Raw genomic sequence first — 18417 nt, forward strand, 5'->3', positions numbered from 1 at the left:
CTCAGAACAGAGACAGATGGAAACGCTGCGCCCTCGCGGTAGAGCAGTTATGCTACACTCCTAAAGGATTGTCAATGGATACTCTAACATTTAATCCAAAGAAAACACAGAAAAATTAGCACTGACTAGCAAAATCCTGCCTACAGCAGCTTTAACAACTTGGATAACCTGTACCTCTTCTTTTGGCTCAACTGTTCAATACCAGCCTGAGAGAGTGAGAGAGAGAGAGAGAGAGAGAGAGAGAGAGAGAGAGAGAGAGAGAGAGAGAGAGAGAGTTAGTGAGAGAGTGAGTTGATAGACGAGAAGAGAGACAGCACTCTCTAATGACACAGCAGTGAAGAAGGAGAGCAGAGGAGTTCAGGAGCTCCTCCAGCAGTCTAACCGACAGCAGCCTCTCTAGGAAATGTTCCAGAGTCCTGAAGCAGCTCTACCTGTAAGTTTTACTGAAGAGAAAGGTCTTAGAGCAGAGACTGAGTCAGCCTCCCTGACAAACTGGGATCTGGTTCCACCTGACAGGAGCCTGAGAGCTGAAAGCTCTGCCTCTCTAGGAGCCTCCAGCAGACCAGCACTCTGAGAACCCAGTCCCTCCTGGGGCGATATGGGACTAACCGCTCAATTCAGCTTTATTTATACTGGGTTGGGTGCAGCACAGTCATTTCAAGACATTTTTAGTGAAAATCCAACAATTTCACATGAGCATGCAAAGGCAACTGTAAAAGGAAAAACAGGAAGAAAGCTGCAGAACCAGACCCAGAGGAGACTTTCTGCAGAACCAGATCCAGAGGAGACTTTCAACAGAACCAGGCCCAGAGGAGACTTTCTGCAGAACCAGACCCAGAGGAGACTTTCTGCAGAACCAGACCCAGAGGAGACTTTCTGCAGAACCCTGGTTGTCAGAGGAGAGTTTTTGCTACTCTGGTTGATGTGAGGCAATGCAGGAGAGAACAGACAGATTGAGGGATTCAGATCAAATGCAATGCACCAATAGCATGAAAAGTACAAAAAAGATTCCTTCAGATGCTGTTTCATTAACTCAAGCTCAGATGAAAGAGGAAATTAATCTGTCATTGTATTAATCAGGACAGTCTTATATAACAACAACTGTGATCATAGTGTGGATTTGTATTAATTGAAAATATAATAATAATTAAAGCCGCGCGCGGCGATGAAAGTCATCGCGGTTAGTGCTTCACTCCCTGCTATTGCATCGAAGTCTCGCGCTAAATTGACATTAACACCACACACTGCGGCCTCCAAAACATTACCACCGACTTTATTTGCTGTCAGTCAGTCATGCACAAAATCACATGAATTTATGGAGTCATAATCTATTATGTCTGTCTGTGTGCTCCTGTAGGTGGCGCTGTAGCACCTATCACAGTCATTCATATGCAACCAGCATCATGCATTATATAAGTGATCAAAAAGTCAAGTCAGTCGGACAAAGTGTGTGGGTGTAGGGATGTTCATGTATGTTCTGTTGGGGTCTTTGCGCCCCTGATGGAGATGAACTGGAATTGGTCAAAGATATTCTAGACATTTTGATCAGTGTCCTCTGCCAGAATTTCGTACAGAGTTTGAAGTGTGTATGGTCAAGCGTCAGAGATTGAGGATGGGGGTAAGGGAGGGGGAGGGGGGTGGGGGGGGGGGGGGGGGGAAATGGGGGGGGGGGGGGGGGGGGGGGGGGGGGGCAAGAGGAGGAGGGGGGGCAGTTTCAGGCAGCCCAGAGTGGACTGGTGTGGCAGGAAAGAAGGCATTTTGAGGGCTTGTTATGGGGAGACTGAGTGACAGATCAAAAAAAGCTGGCTGATTATTGAAGGTCAGTGTGTGTAGATGCAGCCTGCTGAGTTTGGGCTCATTTGGTCCAAACACCGAGGAGTTCAGTTCATTTGAATAATTGGAAGCCAAACGACATTTCCACATAGACAATGACTGGGTTTTAGAGAAGGCTCTAGAGTCAAAACCATGGAAAGTACAGGAACGAGCTGATTGACTTTTCTGATCAGGAGGCCACAAAAGAATTTTCTGTCAAATATGAAAAAGATTGGTAAAAGTAATGTTTTAAATTGCAGTGTAATCTTTGCACACTCCCACAGGTGGCGCTGTAGCATCTATCACAGTCATTCATACATCAACATAATCAGCACCATGTTGTGTATAATTGATCAAAATTTCAAGACAGTCGGACAAAGTATGTGCTCGTAAGAAATGTTTATGTATTTTTCGGGGGGGTCTTGGCGCCCCCCGCTGGCCAACGGTTATAAATGCATCAAAATGGTAATATCATTTTCTGCTTGTCTTCAGGCATCGAATTTTACTGCACAGTTTGGTTACTGTGGAAGAATGTTAATGTTTCAGGTCTATGGTAGGGGGCGCTATAGAGTTGAGTTGTATCAAACTTTATAATGCATTACATGAGGACCGTTATGGCACAGAACTGACTGTAATCTGAGTGTTCTGGGACAATGCCTGAGCTCCTGAGGGGCTGTCCAAATAACAGGAAATGAAGGCGTTTTTCGACGGCGTGCCGTGAGGAGACCGAGTGACGTATCAAAAAAAGCTGGCTGATTATTGAAAGTCAATGTGTCCAGATGCAGTGTGCTGAGTTGGGGCTCATTTGGAAGAAAGGAAGTAAGAGTTCAGTTCATTTGATAAATGCAAAGTGAAACGGCGGTGAATTTTGTATCCAAGATGGCCGCCTTCCTGTTGGTCCCACAGATTTGAGCCCAGAGAGTTTTCTGTTTGTCCCCTCATGCTCTGTCACTGCTGTGAATTTTGTGTTCCTAGGTCAAAATATGCCCTCTCTGTGGGCCATAGGGGTCTGATTGTAGGTGGCGCTGTTGAGCCAGTGTTGATCTGTCACTGTGGAGACATACATTTTTGTGAATTTTTCGCCGGGCCGGTTGCGTCGATACCAAAAAAAACCCACATTCAGCTATGTTCAGGGGGTCAAAAATGCATTCTCGTGGGACAAAGAATAATAATAATACAGAAGAAACTAAGCAAGAACAATACACTTCGCCGTTACACTACGTGTTACGGCGATGGCTAATAATAATGTATTTAATTGTTAAACTTGATTAAAATGTTTTCCTGTTTGTTGATAGTAACTCAGGGCTTGTCCTTTGAAGGAGAAAACTCACTCATGAAGCAGTTCCACTCATCTTCATTTCTCACCCGCTCACAGGCTTCTTCACTCTTTGAACGGCAGTCTTTAGTCTTTTTAAGGTTGTTTTTACTAAGAGCTTTTATCATTGGAGCAGGCTACAAACAAAAAAAAAACAAGCAGCAGCTCCTGAATTTTATCTCAAGAGAAGCCAAGATGGCGATTGACATGAGCAGGAGGATGGAGGACAGAGGAGGACAGGACGTCAGAGAAGTGTGGCAGGTCAACCTTAAAGCTCGTGTCCGGAATTTTGAAAGGGAGAAGTTTTTTTTAATCCAATGTCTTGAGGTTCTGCCCTCCCTCTGCTTTCATGAGCGACCAAGCCACGCCCCTTTAATTGTGCACACTATTATCCGTCGGGTGAAAATGAGAGCCTCTGAGTCCTGCAGCATCCTCCATGTTGAGCTGTTTCCGGTGGATGTTCAGCAGACAGTGGATATATCTGCTGCAGAGCTAACTCTCCCCTGCTGGGCGAGCGACGTGCTCTCTGGCTGCTCCACACTTTGATTGACAACACGAGAATGTGGAAGCTCGAAGTCTATTGGCTGATGCTGACCGGCGCTTTTTCGGATAACATGGGGGTCTATGAGACGAAGGCGGGGCTCATAAATGAATGTTTATATTGCTTTATGCTGATATTATATTGTAGTATGAACCAGACTGACACATTGAAGCTCTGTTGAAAAATGATACATATGTTGGAAACGAATGGAAACTCCAGACACCAGCTTTAAGTCCAGACTCTGGCTTGAACACTGTTTTTTTTTAAACAAACAAAAAAAAGATCTTAATGCTTTAAAGAGGTGTTTTAAGAATATTATGTGCTGTATGGAAAATGATGAGCTTCTTTTTGCACCAGTGTGACCCTCACTGAAGCACCGTGACACTGACCATGGGTGTAAATAAAAGTGTTTCCTGTCTGCAGTCCTCCAGGTGTGTCTACTGTCCTGCCAGTGTCTCAGGAGTCTAAACCATGCTGTTGGTGTGTGTTGCAGTGGAGGCTCCAGTCTAGTAACATCAGAGGGGTGGAGCTGAGGAGGAGCTGCAGGGTCAAACCAAACATGACCGGAGGACTGGAGTTTGTCCCTGTTACTGCATCCACCCTCCCTCTGTCCTGGAAGAACAGAGCATGCACCATCAGCCAGGCAGAGCTGCTGCTGTGGCCGCTGCGCACGTGAGGATCCGTAAAAAATGGGTTTAAACAAGGTATCATCCAGTTTAACTTCACTGCATTCCAATATCAAATATCAGAGATGTCAGAGTTGTGTTGAGGATGGACTTTGTAGATGCAGAGGAAGAAGTGAGTGGAAGAGGAAGAGGAAGAGCTCAGGTCAGAGGAGACGACCCTGAGCTGCTGTGACCTGAACAACATCTACATGTTTTTGTCACGTAGCATTGTAAGAGCAGTGAGTGAAACATGAATATGATTTGTATAATCAGTAGTTGTTGATCTTTGTAAAGTGATGTGATGCTTGATGACTGAAAAGTAGCTTGTAATCTGATTATAAATCATCATGCTCTGATGGATTGGACCACAATAAAATGTGAATGAAACTGTGGAGTCCATGCTTTTTTAATGTCTAAGAAACATGCTTCCTCCTGATATTTGCTTTCCTCCATTATCACAAAGGTTCCAAAGATTTACTTATGGTTCTATGACATTATTTTCCAAAAAAGATAAGTTATTTCTTTCTGTTTCTATTAAAAATATTGTTGAATTACAAATACTAAAAGTTTAACAAGAAAAAATAAATGTATCAAAGCAGCGTGTGCAGTCTCGAGGCAGACAAATGTCTTCCTGGATTTTTGAAAAACAAAAACAGCAGCTCAGCTGCAACATGAACACTGGAAATAATACCAGCATTAGTCTGGATCTGTCTGTCTGTCTGTCTGCATGTGGACACTTCGTGTCTGCTGAGTAGCTACTGCTTCTTCTTTATTATTCTTTATTAGTCCAGAAAATAGTTTGTAACTTCAGCAAACATCCAGATTATAGAGCATCTTCCTCCCACTATTAAATATCCAGCAACCATCCAGATCATAGAGCATCTTCCCTCCACTGATACATCTTCAGCTAACATCCAGATTACAGAGCATCTTCGTCCCAGACGACTGAAGTGGGTGACTCAGACCAGCCCGCAGGCCTGACAGCTCAGCTCCACTGCAATAACACAGCAGGTGAGCATTTTTAACACAGCCACAGACATCAAAGACATTTATCCTCAGTCACTGTTACCGTTTTTGCTTTTTGTTCCTTAGTTACTACTCATGAAGATAAATTGTGATGCTGGTATTCCATGAGATACTCCAAAGGTGTCAAACCTTTTTTTTTTTTTTTAACAAAATAGGGGTTTGTTTCTTTAAAACAATCTGTAAACAGTAAAGTTGTTAAACTTTCAAAATGTTGATGAAACAGACCATGAAGTGGGTAGTTTTGCTACTCATACACAAACTGAATCTGCAAATATGCAAATAAGTAGACATTAGTCTTGTCTATCTATCTATCTCTCTCTGTCTGTCCCATAGATTGTAAATAAAGATCTGTCCAGCTGAAGCCCAATCGCCTGTTTTAAACTGCATTACCCACAGTGCATCGCGTGCTGCTGTCTGCTGCAGGAAGGAGTGACTGTGTTGAACACAAACCAGCTAGCTTCGCTGATATCGGTTAATATTTGTCTCTACTATGCGTCTGCAGTGCGCGAAATAAGGACGAGAGGGACCGAGAGCAGCGGGGAAGGAGAGTCCAGCGGCTGTCAGCGCGTCGCGATGCCTCTCTTCACGTCCAACCCGTTCGACCAGGATGTTGGTGAGTAATCAGGACGGCTGTAGCATGCTAGCGGGGCTAGCCGGGCTAGTGGGGCTAGCCGGGCTAGTGGGGCTAGCCGGGCTAGTGGGGCTAGCCGGGCTAGCTAGCGGGGCTAGCCGGGCTATGGGGCTAGCTAGCGGGGCTAGCGGGGCTCGCGGGGCTCGCTCCGCCCGTGTCCCCGGCTGAGGACAGCCTCTGTGGAGCCCTGGGCTGAGGACACACGCACCGTGGAGCATCTCGTGCCCCCCACATCCTGACGACAGGCGGCCGTGTGTGCTGCACCGCTGTTGTGTGTCCTGTCTTTGTTGAGCTCCGTAGCGCAGCCTCGCTAGCCAGCAGCTTCACAGCCTGCCATCAGCAGCAAACAGCCCGGGGCAGCCTCAGTGATGACCAGCAGCTGCTGCTGTGTCCGCGCAGAGCAACGACTGAAACACGCTGAAACAGCCAAACAAGCGAGATATGGGAAAGAACGGTGCAGTGGGTCTCGAGGTGGTTCATGGTCTGCGGTTGAGATCTTGGGATATTCAGAAACTGTGAATCAGTGAATGCTTCTTTCAGGCTAGTTGTGTCTTTGGCAAACAGCCTGGTGCGGAGTCCGCCTTTGTTTTATTGCACCTCTAGCGCCCTCCGGAGGGCAACAGGTCAAACACATGGAAGTCAGCCTGATGCTTGGTGCTCTGCTGAGAGAGGGGAGAGGGCAGCAACCGGCTTCTATGGGCTCTGGGTGGAGGGGTCAAAGGTCAACGGGCTCTGGATGGATTGGTTTTATATAGCGCTTTTCTGGACACTCGAAGACACTTTACATTGCATTATTCATTCACTCCATACTGGGTGGTGGTAAGCTACTGCTGTAGCCACAGCCACCAACCATTCACTCTCACAACTTTCATACTTGGGCAAGGTGGGTAAAGTGTCTTGCCCAAGGACACAACGACAGTTTTACGCCTGCAGGAGCTGGGATCGAACCACCAACCTTCTGGTTATAAGACGACCCACTCTACCATCTGAGCTACTGTCGCCCCAAGCTCTGGATGGAGCAGTAGAAGGTCAGCGGGCTCTGAATGGAGAGTAGAAGGTCAGCGGGCTCTGGATGGAGCAGTAGAAGGTCAGCGGGCTCTGGATGGAGAGTAGAAGGTCAGCGGGCTCTGGATGGAGCAGTAGAAGGTCAGCGGGCTCTGGATGGAGCAGTAGAAGGTCAGCGGGCTCTGGATGGAGCAGTAGAAGGTCAGCGGGCTCTGAATGGAGAGTAGAAGGTCAGCGGGCTCTGGATGGAGCAGTAGAAGGTCAGCGGGCTCTGGATGGAGCAGTAGAAGGTCAGCGGGCTCTGGATGGAGCAGTAGAAGGTCAGCGGGCTCTGGATGGAGCAGTAGAAGGTCAGCGGGCTCTGGATGGAGCAGTAGAAGGTCAGCGGGCTCTGAATGGAGAGTAGAAGGTCAGCGGGCTCTGGATGGAGCAGTAGAAGGTCAGCGGGCTCTGGATGGAGAGTAGAAGGTCAGCGGGCTCTGGATGGAGAGTAGAAGGTCAGCGGGCTCTGGATGGAGAGTAGAAGGTCAGCGGGCTCTGGATGGAGCAGTAGAAGGTCAGTGGGCTCTGGATGGAGCAGTAGAAGGTCAGCGGGCTCTGGATGGAGAGTAGAAGGTCAGCGGGCTCTGGATGGAGAGTAGAAGGTCAGCGGGCTCTGAATGGAGAGTAGAAGGTCAGCGGGCTCTGGATGGAGAGTAGAAGGTCAGCGGGCTCTGGATGGAGCAGTAGAAGGTCAGCGGGCTCTGAATGGAGAGTAGAAGGTCAGCGGGCTCTGGATGGAGAGTAGAAGGTCAGCGGGCTCTGGATGGAGCAGTAGAAGGTCAGTGGGCTCTGGATGGAGCAGTAGAAGGTCAGCGGGCTCTGGATGGAGAGTAGAAGGTCAGCGGGCTCTGGATGGAGAGTAGAAGGTCAGCGGGCTCTGAATGGAGAGTAGAAGGTCAGCGGGCTCTGGATGGAGAGTAGAAGGTCAGCGGGCTCTGGATGGAGCAGTAGAAGGTCAGCGGGCTCTGGATGGAGCAGTAGAAGGTCAGCGGGCTCTGAATGGAGAGTAGAAGGTCAGCGGGCTCTGAATGGAGAGTAGAAGGTCAGCGGGCTCTGGATGGAGCAGTAGAAGGTCAGTGGGCTCTGGATGGAGCAGTAGAAGGTAGTAGAAGGAAATTTACCGTATTATCTGCACAACAAGGCACACCTAAAAGCCTCTCATTTTCTGAAAGCCAAACAGTCTGCCTTATATTTCGGTGCGCCTTTTATGCAGAAAATACGGTAATAAAAACCACCCGGTTGTCAGTCCGTTGTCTTGACTACGGTTCCCATAATGCATTGCGACGTGATCACATGAGCAAACAACTTCTGCTTGTTTGTGGCGAAGCTAGCCAGTTCAAACAGAATGGCAAACATGAAGCTTCAAGCAGATTCTCCACCTCTGACCCGTCAGTCACCATCCAGTCTCCCAACCGGAGAGCACAGTGCGCGGCTGCACAGCCGTCCGACGCGATGAGCGGTCGGACGCCGGTAGCCCGCCCCCCCCCGGAGCCGCCAGCAGCGCCCCCCCGAAGCCCCCCAGATCCGCCGGCAGCCTGCCCCCCCCGAAGCCCCCCAGATCCGCCGGCAGCCCGCCCCCCCCAGAGCCGCCGGCAGCCTGCCTCCCCTGGAGCCGCCGGCAGCCCGCCCCACCTGGAGCCGCCGCAGCCCGCCCCACCTGGAGCCGCCAGCAGCCCCCCCCCCCCCCCCCCCCCCCCCAGAGCCGCTGCCAGCCCGCCCCTCCTGGAGCCGGCGCATCGATTAATGATAACATTCATTTGAACGTATTTTTTGCGTTACAGTAGCCTGTAAGTGTAGTTCAGCCAGGATTCTCCATTGTTTATTTTATTCTTTTTTTATTCCGACAGTACACGGACATACAGGGGACAAAATACAAGAAAATGAAGGACAGAGTTGTTATCAGCAGCAACAGATAGCTGAACATTGGAGTTTTGGGGAAGTTATGGATGAGATATGACTATTATTGTGAGTGTGTGTGTGTGTGTGTGTGTGTGTGTGTGTGTGTGCGCGCGTGATAAATATAATTACATGTATCAGATAGTAATAACAATAATAATAATAATAATAAAGTAATCACAAAATTACAAACTGAACAAAAACAAAAGGCCTGAGCATAATAAATGTAGAAGAAGTGTTTTCCACTCAGCACATCACATCTCTCTTCACTAGTCACTTCACTACGAAGTCACTCCTCTGGGCTGTGGAACAGTGTCCCACCCACAGCTACATTTGATGCCAAAATGTTCATTTTCACTGCAAATGAATATCGGTTCGACATATCGGTTATCGGTTTCCATAAGTACCAATAATCGGCATCGGCCCTAAAAAAGCCATATCGGTCGATCCTTAGTCTTTTGAGTACAGAAACTACTTGTGATACAGTTTAACTGTTACTAAGTGAATAAAATGAACAATGGTTCAGTTCTTGTCTCTTACTGAAAAACGCTGCATCGCATCATTGAACATGTGACCACGTCTTGCTGCTCACACTCTTTTTTTTCTAACAACTTAGAGAGCCTGCAGCCTTTCTTCCTCTGTGGTGTCTGTGTAAAATAAGGTTGAATATGCAAACAGCACACCTAGTGGCATGAAGTGCAAATGCAGTCATGGCGTCGTCTGTGTGCCGTGAAGGCAGGTACCGAAAAAAGTACCGTTCAGGAACCGGTACTGTTTGTGAGGTATCGAAAAAGTGCTTGTACCCAAAACATGTCTAACGATACCCAGCCCTAGTTATGGCCTTTTGAAGTGTCGGCTTTTTTACATGACAATGGCTGAACGCAACACGAGCTCCTCTGCCAGCATCAGTTCTGATGGTCATTTGCAGTCAGTCCATCACTGTCCCTCTGTCGTCTGTCAAACAGAAGTCTCTCAAAACAGTAGAAGTCATCCCATCATGAGGTGAGAGGCTCCACCATGCAGAACGGAGCTCCACCAGCTCCACCTCCCCTGATGAGTGGAGCTGGAGCTGGAGCAGCCAGTACTGCTGTCATGGCTCCGAGTGAGCACAGATAGCCTTGATGTGGTCTTCAGCGATTCACAGCAGTCCCCTGCCGTCCTCCGTTCACCTCTGGAGTTACTGTGGAGGACCTGTAGAGGAGCCACTTCCTGGATGTTTCTCCCAACTCAGATTAACCTGGAGCCATAAAACACGTTCAACCTTGAAGACGAGGCAGACAGCTTCCAGAGTTTCATATGTACAGCGGTTTTGAAACAGAAACTTGTACTGTTCAAGAAGTTTTAGCTCCTTGGGCATCAAACCACCAGTGCAACACCACAGGAGGTCTGTAATGGTGCGTTCACACCGGACGCGTTGCAAGCGTCACGGGCGTCGCTTTTACATTCGAAGTCTATGGTGGACGAGCTTCAACGCACCTAACGCGCGTCAGGCGCTTTTCGAGCGTCGCTTTCCGAGCGTTTCGAGTGTTGGCGACGCGCGTCACGCGTTGCAGGCGTCAACGCCTGAAGTTGGGAAAATTGAGCTTTGGAAGCGTCAACGCGCGCGTCATCCAATCACAGACGAGCACTCTGAGCGCTGACGCGGGCCAGAAGCTCGTCAAACTGGGCCCGGGAGAGGCGGAGGCTCGCCAGCGGGCCCGCCGCTGGGGTGGCGCGCCGCACCGGGGGGCCGACTCGGTGCGACGCCCGGAGCGGCCCGCTCCGTAGGACCGCTGGGTGACACCGCGCGTCTCGGTCCTGCTGCGGGTCGCCGGGGAGCCGGTCGGAGAGGCGGGGGCGGCCGACGGTGTGATCCGCGTCGCCCGCCGCCAAAGCCCGACCGGGCCTGGAGGCTGGGCCGCCGGGTCGGGGGAACAGCCCGCCAAGCGCTGGGCGCTGTGCCGGGCGGGGGGCCCCGTGGCGGGTCCAGGGTTCCTGTGTGCTCTGCTTCTCTCCTGCTCCTCTGCCTCCTCCTGCTGGAGCCGCTCACCGCGGCTGGCTCACATTTCGCCGAATTCGTCCGAACAAAATCATAAACAGCTGGTATTCAGACAAACAAACGACACACTCGGGCTCTAAACCACCACTTTGTCGCCTAATTTAAAAGAAAAAAATCGATAGTTATACATTTGAAGAGTTTAGAGCTAAAGTGATTTCTGCACCGATCCCGCCATTGTCAACATGAAGACAGGACACAAGCTCCTCCCACTCCCGCCAGTGAGCTGCCGCGCGTCGCGAGCGTTGCAAGCTTCGTGTGTAATTTGAACACGCGTCGAATTCCACACTTCACACGCGTCAACTTTGAGGCGTCAGTGACGCCCCTGATGCTTGCAACGCGTCCGGTGTGAACGCACCTTAAGAGCACCACTCGTCTGTTCAGGTGTTTCCTTGCGTTTTTCATCCTTCTGTGCTTGTAAGAGTCACCGCTCAGCGTTTTTGATTTTATGCTTTCATTGATATTGTAACTTCTGTGTTGTTTTATTTTGTGTTCTTTTCTGTTTGGAGATGTGCGATAAGGAGTTCCCTCTGGGATGAAGGAAGGCTTTCCATTCTTTTGTATTTGATTGTATGTCTGTGCTCCTGCTTCAGAGAAAGCCACCAGTGAGATGAACACGGCTGAGGACTGGGGTCTCATCCTGGACATCTGTGATAAGATTGGACAGTCCCGCACTGGGTGAGTCCCTCCAGAGCCCACATGAAGACCGGGGCGGACATGGAAGAGTCCCCACTCTGCTCTCACTGCTGCTTGTTTCAGGCCCAAAGAATGTCTTCGCTCCATCATGAGGAGAGTCAACCACAAAGATCCTCACGTAGCCATGCAGGCACTGACAGTAAGCGCGCGCACACACACACACACACACACACACACACACACACACACACACACACACACACACACACACACACACACACACACACACACACTCTCAGTGCCTGTGCGGGTGAGGCGACTGAGAAGTTGCTTTGAGTTCTCTGAATGAAATCTCCAACACTGGCACTGCTATGGAGCCATGTCTAAGTTTAAGCTCAAATATGTTTCTTCCTGCAGATTTGACCATTTAATATTTTTATAGACAGAAACAGTGAAGAAAGTATGAAGTAGCAGGTACTAATAGCTGCCACACAGCTGTGGCTAACTGCTAACGGCTGCCACTCCATGATCACAGCTGAGAGCAGCCTGTTTTCACTGAGACACCAATATGTGCTGCTCACTGACTGATATTTGAATAGGGTTTTCACATCAGCATTGATGATCTTGTTAATGATTGACCTTCGTCCGTGCACCCTGTGCCAACAGCTGCTGGGAGCCTGCGTCTCAAACTGTGGGAAGATTTTCCATTTGGAGGTTTGCTCCAGGGAGTTTGCCAGTGAAGTTAGTAACGTCTTGAACAAGGTTTGTGGCTTTGTTTTTGTACTTCTTCTTCTTATGTTAGTTATTAGTCTGAACCGTCAAACTGTCATTAAATGATGCAAACCTGTTTGTTATTTTTATATTAGTTTGGGACCCGAGCGATGTTTCTGAAGGACTCCTATTTCTCAGTTGAATGGGGCAAGTGAGAGATTTACGTAAACATCTGTCTCCTTCACCACATTTAGTTAGACTTTTGTGAAAAAGTTCAGTATTTTTTGCCACTAATCTCAGAGTGAAACCCAAATATTATATGGATTCACTACACATAATAAAGAATATTTCAAGCTATTATTTCTGGAAATTTGGATGGTTGTAACTCCAGGATTTGAATGCTAAACAGCTGAACCAGGGCCGGTCCATCCTACAGGCGAAACAATACCTTGCCTGGGGCTCCACGTACAGGGAGGGTAGGGTGCATCACATTGCAACGCAAAAATGAAATCTCAACATATCAATCTGATTGGGGTTGCATTTTGTTCGGACACACATAAAAATGATTTGTGTAAAGTTTGGGGGAAATTACTTGAGATTTAGAGGTGGAACACAGCATGTGAAAAATACCAAATGGGCGTTTTTGGTTGATTTCTTGCATAACATGTCAAGGCAAAAACGACAAGAAATCGATTTTTAGAACATTTATTTTGAATAGAACATAGAAGTCACTCTCTGAAACAACCTGCACTGCATGTAATGATGTGCTTGCTTCTAGAAATATTCTTGATAAAGCATGTAGACACATGTATAAAAACATAAAAAATACCAAGGAACCAGAACTAGTGAAAGGATTTTACTCTTATCAACAGCGACAGTAGCTCAGATGGTAGAGCGGGTCCTCTCATAACCGGAAGGCTGGCGGTTCGATCCCCGCTCCCGCAGGCGTAAAACTGTCGTTGTGTCCTTGGGCAAGTATGAAGGTAGTGTGAGAGTGAATGGTTGGTGGTCGGAGGGGCAGATGGTGCAGAATGGCAGCCTGGCCTCCGTCAGTCTCCCAGGGCAGCTGTGGCTACAGCAGCAGCTTACCACCACCCAGTATGGTGTGTGAATGGGTGAATCTGATATTGCAGTGTAAAGCGCTTTGGGCTCTGTCATGCAGGGTAAAAAGCGCTGTATAAGTGCAGTCCATTTACATGCAGTTGTGTGCAGTGATACAGCAAGATCTGGCGATCACTTGGCAGCTTGGCGCCAGTAATGATGGCATCTGCACCGGTGATGCTGGCGCCCAGACCAAAACCAGGCCACCTCCAAGCCATCTTGTGAGAGCGGGATCCTGTGGTGTTTGATGGTGGCGTTGAGGGAATTGACTCAGCGACCCCCCCTTTTTTTTTATGCAGGTGCGGGAAAATAGAATAGTTCTCGCAAAACAGAGGGTAAAATGTGCGGGAATATTAGAATATACAGGTCTCCAGGCTTGAAATGTAACAATGTTGCAACAACGCGCACGCACACACACACACACACACACACACACACACACACACACACGCACACGCTCAGTCTTGTATTTCTATCCTCGTGGGGACCGTCCATTGACTCCCATTCATGTCTAGCCCCTAACCCTGACCCTTACCCTAACCCTAACCCACACCACAACAAAGCCTAACCCTAAAGAAATGTTTTTGCACTTTTACTTTTTTCAGTAACAACAACATGGTCAAGAAAACACTGTTTCTCCTACTTAGGACCGGAAAAAGGTCCCACAAGGCACGTCGTTCCACGTTTTGCTATCCTTGTGGGGACATTTGGCCCCGACAAGGATAGAAATACGAGAACACACACACACACACTAAACAGCAGGCCATGTGCCAGCAGAGTGAAGGGACACAGTTCCTGTTACCCCCTTATGCCATAAAATCAGACGCACCGTTCCACCTCTAAATCACCTCATATCATTTCAATATTTTGTATGTATTGTTTTTGCATGGATGGTAACACTTTTAGCACCCAATCAAACCAATATTCTGGAAATGTAGCCGTACATGGGGCGCCTCGACGGTCTGTGTGAGCACCGCTCTGTGCCGCTGTGATGGTCCGTGTGAGCACGCCCCCCCCCCCCCCCCCCCCCCCGACAACTGTTGGCACGAGGCGTTCGTGTCGGGCTCGCCTAGGGCGCCGGAGAGGCCCGGACCGGCCCTGAGCTGAACTGTTGTTCATGCCTGAGGACACACTGGACAGTCTGGACCTGGTTGATGAAGGACTCTTGGTCCAGTTTTCTCCAAGTTAAACCAACAACCTGCCTTTTAGATCCCATTTCCACCACTTTTAAATCATTTTTAGGATTCTTTGAGGAACTGTTTTAAATATGAACTGCTCTCTTCAGACGAGTGTCACCACTGCTGGGCCTGTCACCATAATCAATGAATCAGTTAATCGCACAATAATAAAAAACAAGTTGGTAAGTCTGCCGGCCTCCATAAGTCCCCGTGGTCGTGGTTTTGTTTTCCTCCCATCTCTCTACAACACAGGCTGAATGAGAAGAGGTTCGCTCTGTCTGGATGTTTGTGTTCACACCTGGGAGCATTAGTCCGGTAGCGGATTCAACAGAGTGAGCCCTCCTGTCACTCATCCTATCTTTGTCTCACTGTAAGGACCGCGGAGGCTGCTGCTGCTATGCTAGTTGATAGCTTGTAGCTTATAGCTCACACAGCGCTGCGAGTGACGCCGTGAGCAGCAACGGGAGCAGATATGGATGAAGGGACAGCAGAGAGGGTCCTAAAGAGAACGCCACAGAACCAGGGGGAACATTCAGGTCCTAAAGAGAACGCCACAGAACCAGGGGCAACATTCAGGTCCTAAAGAGAACGCCACAGAACCAGGGGGAACATTCAGGTCCTAAAGAGAACGCCACAGAACCAGGGGCAACATTCAGGTCCTAAAGAGAACGCCACAGAACCAGGGGCAACATTCAGGTCCTAAAGAGAACGCCACAGAACCAGGGGCAACATTCAGGTCCTAAAGAGAACGCCACAGAACCAGGGGCAACATTCAGGTCCTAAAGAGAACGCCACAGAACCAGGGGCAACATTCAGGTCCTAAAGAGAACGCCACAGAACCAGGGGCAACATTCAGGTCCTAAAGAGAACGCCACAGAACCAGGGGCAACATTCAGGTCCTAAAGAGAACGCCACAGAACCAGGGGCAACATTCAGGTCCTAAAGAGAACGCCACAGAACCAGGGGCAACATTCAGGTTCAAACTCAATGGACAAGGTGAGCCCATCAATACAGACCAGCCAGAATGTGGCCTTTGCTCCAAGGTCGTGGCGACGAAGGAGGGGAACCGACCAACATGCATGCTCACCCGAAACATCACGGCCCGGTCTAGTTTTCACAACTTGTTAAAAAAAAAAAAAAAAAAGTGGCGCTGGAGGAGCAGCGCAGCCTCCAGCCCCACAGGCAGCGCTCAGAGGCGTTAAGTTGCATTGAATATGGTCACAGCTGTTATTTACTCTGAAGAAATTAAAGTTTGTTGCTCTTGATATGTGTACTCACATTATTATTCCATTTGTTATCATTACATCATTACCTTCGGCAAGGAGGTTATGGAATCACGTTGGTTTGTTGGTCTGTTAGCAAGATCACAGAAAAAGTAAAGGACAAATTGCAATGAAACTTTGTAGAAAGGTGGGTCTTGGGCTAACTTAGAATCCATAAAATTGTGGTGATGATCCGGATCACTGTCTGGATCCAGGAATTTTTTAAAAGATTCTTTATCCTTGAGAGATAGGGAGTCTTTCACATGGTTGGGCATAACTCAACAATAAATGACAAGGGGGCTCAGCAAAACATTACAGTGCAAGTTCTTAAAGGACTCTAAGAGATATCAGCTGCTGATCCAGATCCGGAAGTATTCCGGATACCAGGATCCAGAACAGACAAAAATAGGGGGATTCTGGAGTGTCGGTCACTGTGAGGAAACACTGAGATATGAACATGCAGCAAACAGCTTTCTCCCAGACATTGTTTTGGGGAGAAATACAATGTTTTTTATTATATATGCAGGGGTGCACACAATATTTTTGTCTGGTTCTCAGGGGAGAACCTTGGGTTGTTGCTTGGTCCTCACATTTTTAAATACATTTTTTTTCCCACGCCTACCAACAGGAAGAACAAAATAGAGGGATGCGTGGATAGTGTTGCATAGCCTGCTTTAACTTCAACTGAAAATGAAGAGAAGCAGTGCAACAGAATGTCTGAAACCTTATAACTTTCACAAAATATAACGGTGTTCAAAGTTCTGAAAAATAAAAGTGCTCGTACAGTATCTGCATTTTATCACTTAAAGCTTGTGTCTGGAGTTTCCGTTCGTTTCCAATGTATGAATCATTTTTCAACAGAGCTTCAATGTGTCAGTCTGGTTCGATACTATAATATAATATCAGCATAAAGCAATATAAAAAATTATTTATGAGCCCCGCCTTCGTCTCATAGACCCCCATGTTATCCGAAAAAGCGCCGGTCAGCTTCAGCCAATAGACTTCGAGCTTCCGCCTTGTCCTGCTGTCAATCAAAGTGTGGAGCAGCCAGAGAGCACGGCCGCTCGCCCAGCAGAGGAGAGTTAGCTCTGCAGCAGATATATCCACCGTCTGCTGAACATCCACCGTAAACAGCTGAACATGGAGGATGCTGCAGGACTCAGAGGCTCTCATTTTCACTCGACAGATAATAGCGTGCACAGTTAAAGGGGCGTGGCTTGGTCGCTCATGAAAGCAGAGGGAGGGGGAACCTCGAGACGTTGGATTAAAAAAAACTCTCTCTTTCAAAACTCCAGACACGAGCTTTTAAACCAGCAGTTTTCAATGTCTGAGGTGCACCTCCCCTGGGGGGTGCCAGAGGGCTTCAGGGGAAGCACAGCCAGCTTTTTGTCCCTGTGCGGCTGCCGTACTCCATGCACGGGACTAAACAGGGCAGTCTGAAGTATTACGCACGTCATTTTACTCACAACAGCAGAACATTACACCTGAAAAGAAAGCTCTGAGTGAGCACACACACACACACACACACACACACACACACACACACACACCCGATCCGACAGTACGGGTGAAACACTGGTCTATCTGACACACAGATGTGCACTGGAGCTGGGAATTCTGGCTCTTTGAAGGGAGCCGTTCATTTGAAAGAGCCTGGCTCCCTGACGAGCGTCACGTGACTCTATTAGAGACATCAGCCTCATTAGTGGAGTCAATCCGTTGTTTTCTGACTACTGACACAGTTACTGTCAGTTGTTACCTGCTGCTTTAATGACACAGATTTAAGAGATGTTTTTCTGAAACACATTACATTGGCTTACCTTGCATGTTGTCCCCAGAAAAGAGCTTCAAAATGCTGCTACATGTCCTTTAACCTAGCATTTTATGGTGTGTGTGTGTGTGTGTGTGTGTGTGTGTGTGTGTGTGTGTGTGTGTGTGTTCTCGTATTTCTATCCTTGTTGGGGCCAAATGTCCCCACAAGGATAGCAAAACGTGGAACGACGTGCCTTGTGGGACCTTTTTCCGGTCCTAAGTAGGAGAAACAGTGTTTTCTTGACCATGTTGTTGTTACTGAAAAAAGTAAAAGTGCAAAAACATTTCTTTAGGGTTAGGCTTTGTTGTGGTGTGGGTTAGGGTTAGGGTAAGGGTCAGGGTTAGGGGCTAGACATGAATGGGAGTCAATGGAAGGTCCCCACAAGGATAGAAATACGAGACTGTGTGTGTGTGTGAGATTACCTCTGATAAAGCGGTCCATACGGTGTTTCAAATGAACTGGTTTCCTTGTTAACTGGTGACTGACTTCCTTTAGCACTTCCTGCTGCTGCTGCTAGTAGCAGTGGATGTTGAAATTAGACTCATTAAAGGTCAGACACGGCTTTTTGTCTGGTTTTCAACATCTATCAGCAACAAGGGACGTGAAAGAAACCCAGTCGCCAGTTAATAGGGAAACCAGTTCTTCCAAAACACCGGCTCCTCTCCGGGTTCTGGACACTTCTCCTCCGCTAGCTAGCTGCTGCATTCAGGTGACTGGAGCTGCTGCAGAAAACTGAAACTCGGTCGTT

General features: G+C 48.3%; 2 protein-coding genes across 5 annotated transcripts in view; both read left to right on the forward strand.

Annotated features, from left to right (window-relative positions):
- Nucleotides 1-18417, forward strand: part of colec12 (collectin sub-family member 12) — an 83553-nt gene that overhangs the window by 64362 nt on the left and 774 nt on the right. Inside the window, exon 10 of one of the 2 annotated variants that reach the window (XR_003933433.1) lies at nucleotides 4162-4496. Coding sequence is in view for 1 of the 2 variants with exons in the window: in XM_030115107.1 (XP_029970967.1) it covers nucleotides 4162-4178 (17 nt within the window). In the remaining variant the exon portion in view is untranslated. Of the gene's footprint in view, nucleotides 1-4161; nucleotides 4694-18417 lie in introns of those variants that run through there. The other variant, XM_030115107.1, reaches the window with a different exon arrangement.
- LOC115405511 (signal transducing adapter molecule 1-like) overlaps nucleotides 5748-18417 on the forward strand; it is a 35728-nt gene continuing 23058 nt past the window's right edge. For all 3 annotated transcript variants that reach the window (XR_003933434.1, XR_003933435.1, XM_030115108.1), the window contains exons 1-4: nucleotides 5748-5972; nucleotides 11562-11646; nucleotides 11728-11803; nucleotides 12271-12366. Coding sequence is in view for 1 of the 3 variants with exons in the window: in XM_030115108.1 (XP_029970968.1) it covers nucleotides 5933-5972; nucleotides 11562-11646; nucleotides 11728-11803; nucleotides 12271-12366 (297 nt within the window). In the remaining 2 variants the exon portion in view is untranslated. The remainder of the gene's footprint in view (nucleotides 5973-11561; nucleotides 11647-11727; nucleotides 11804-12270; nucleotides 12367-18417) is intronic.

Source organism: Salarias fasciatus, chromosome 18 (genome assembly GCF_902148845.1).
Source record: "Salarias fasciatus chromosome 18, fSalaFa1.1, whole genome shotgun sequence".
In the NCBI taxonomy this organism is placed as follows: domain Eukaryota; kingdom Metazoa; phylum Chordata; class Actinopteri; order Blenniiformes; family Blenniidae; genus Salarias; species Salarias fasciatus.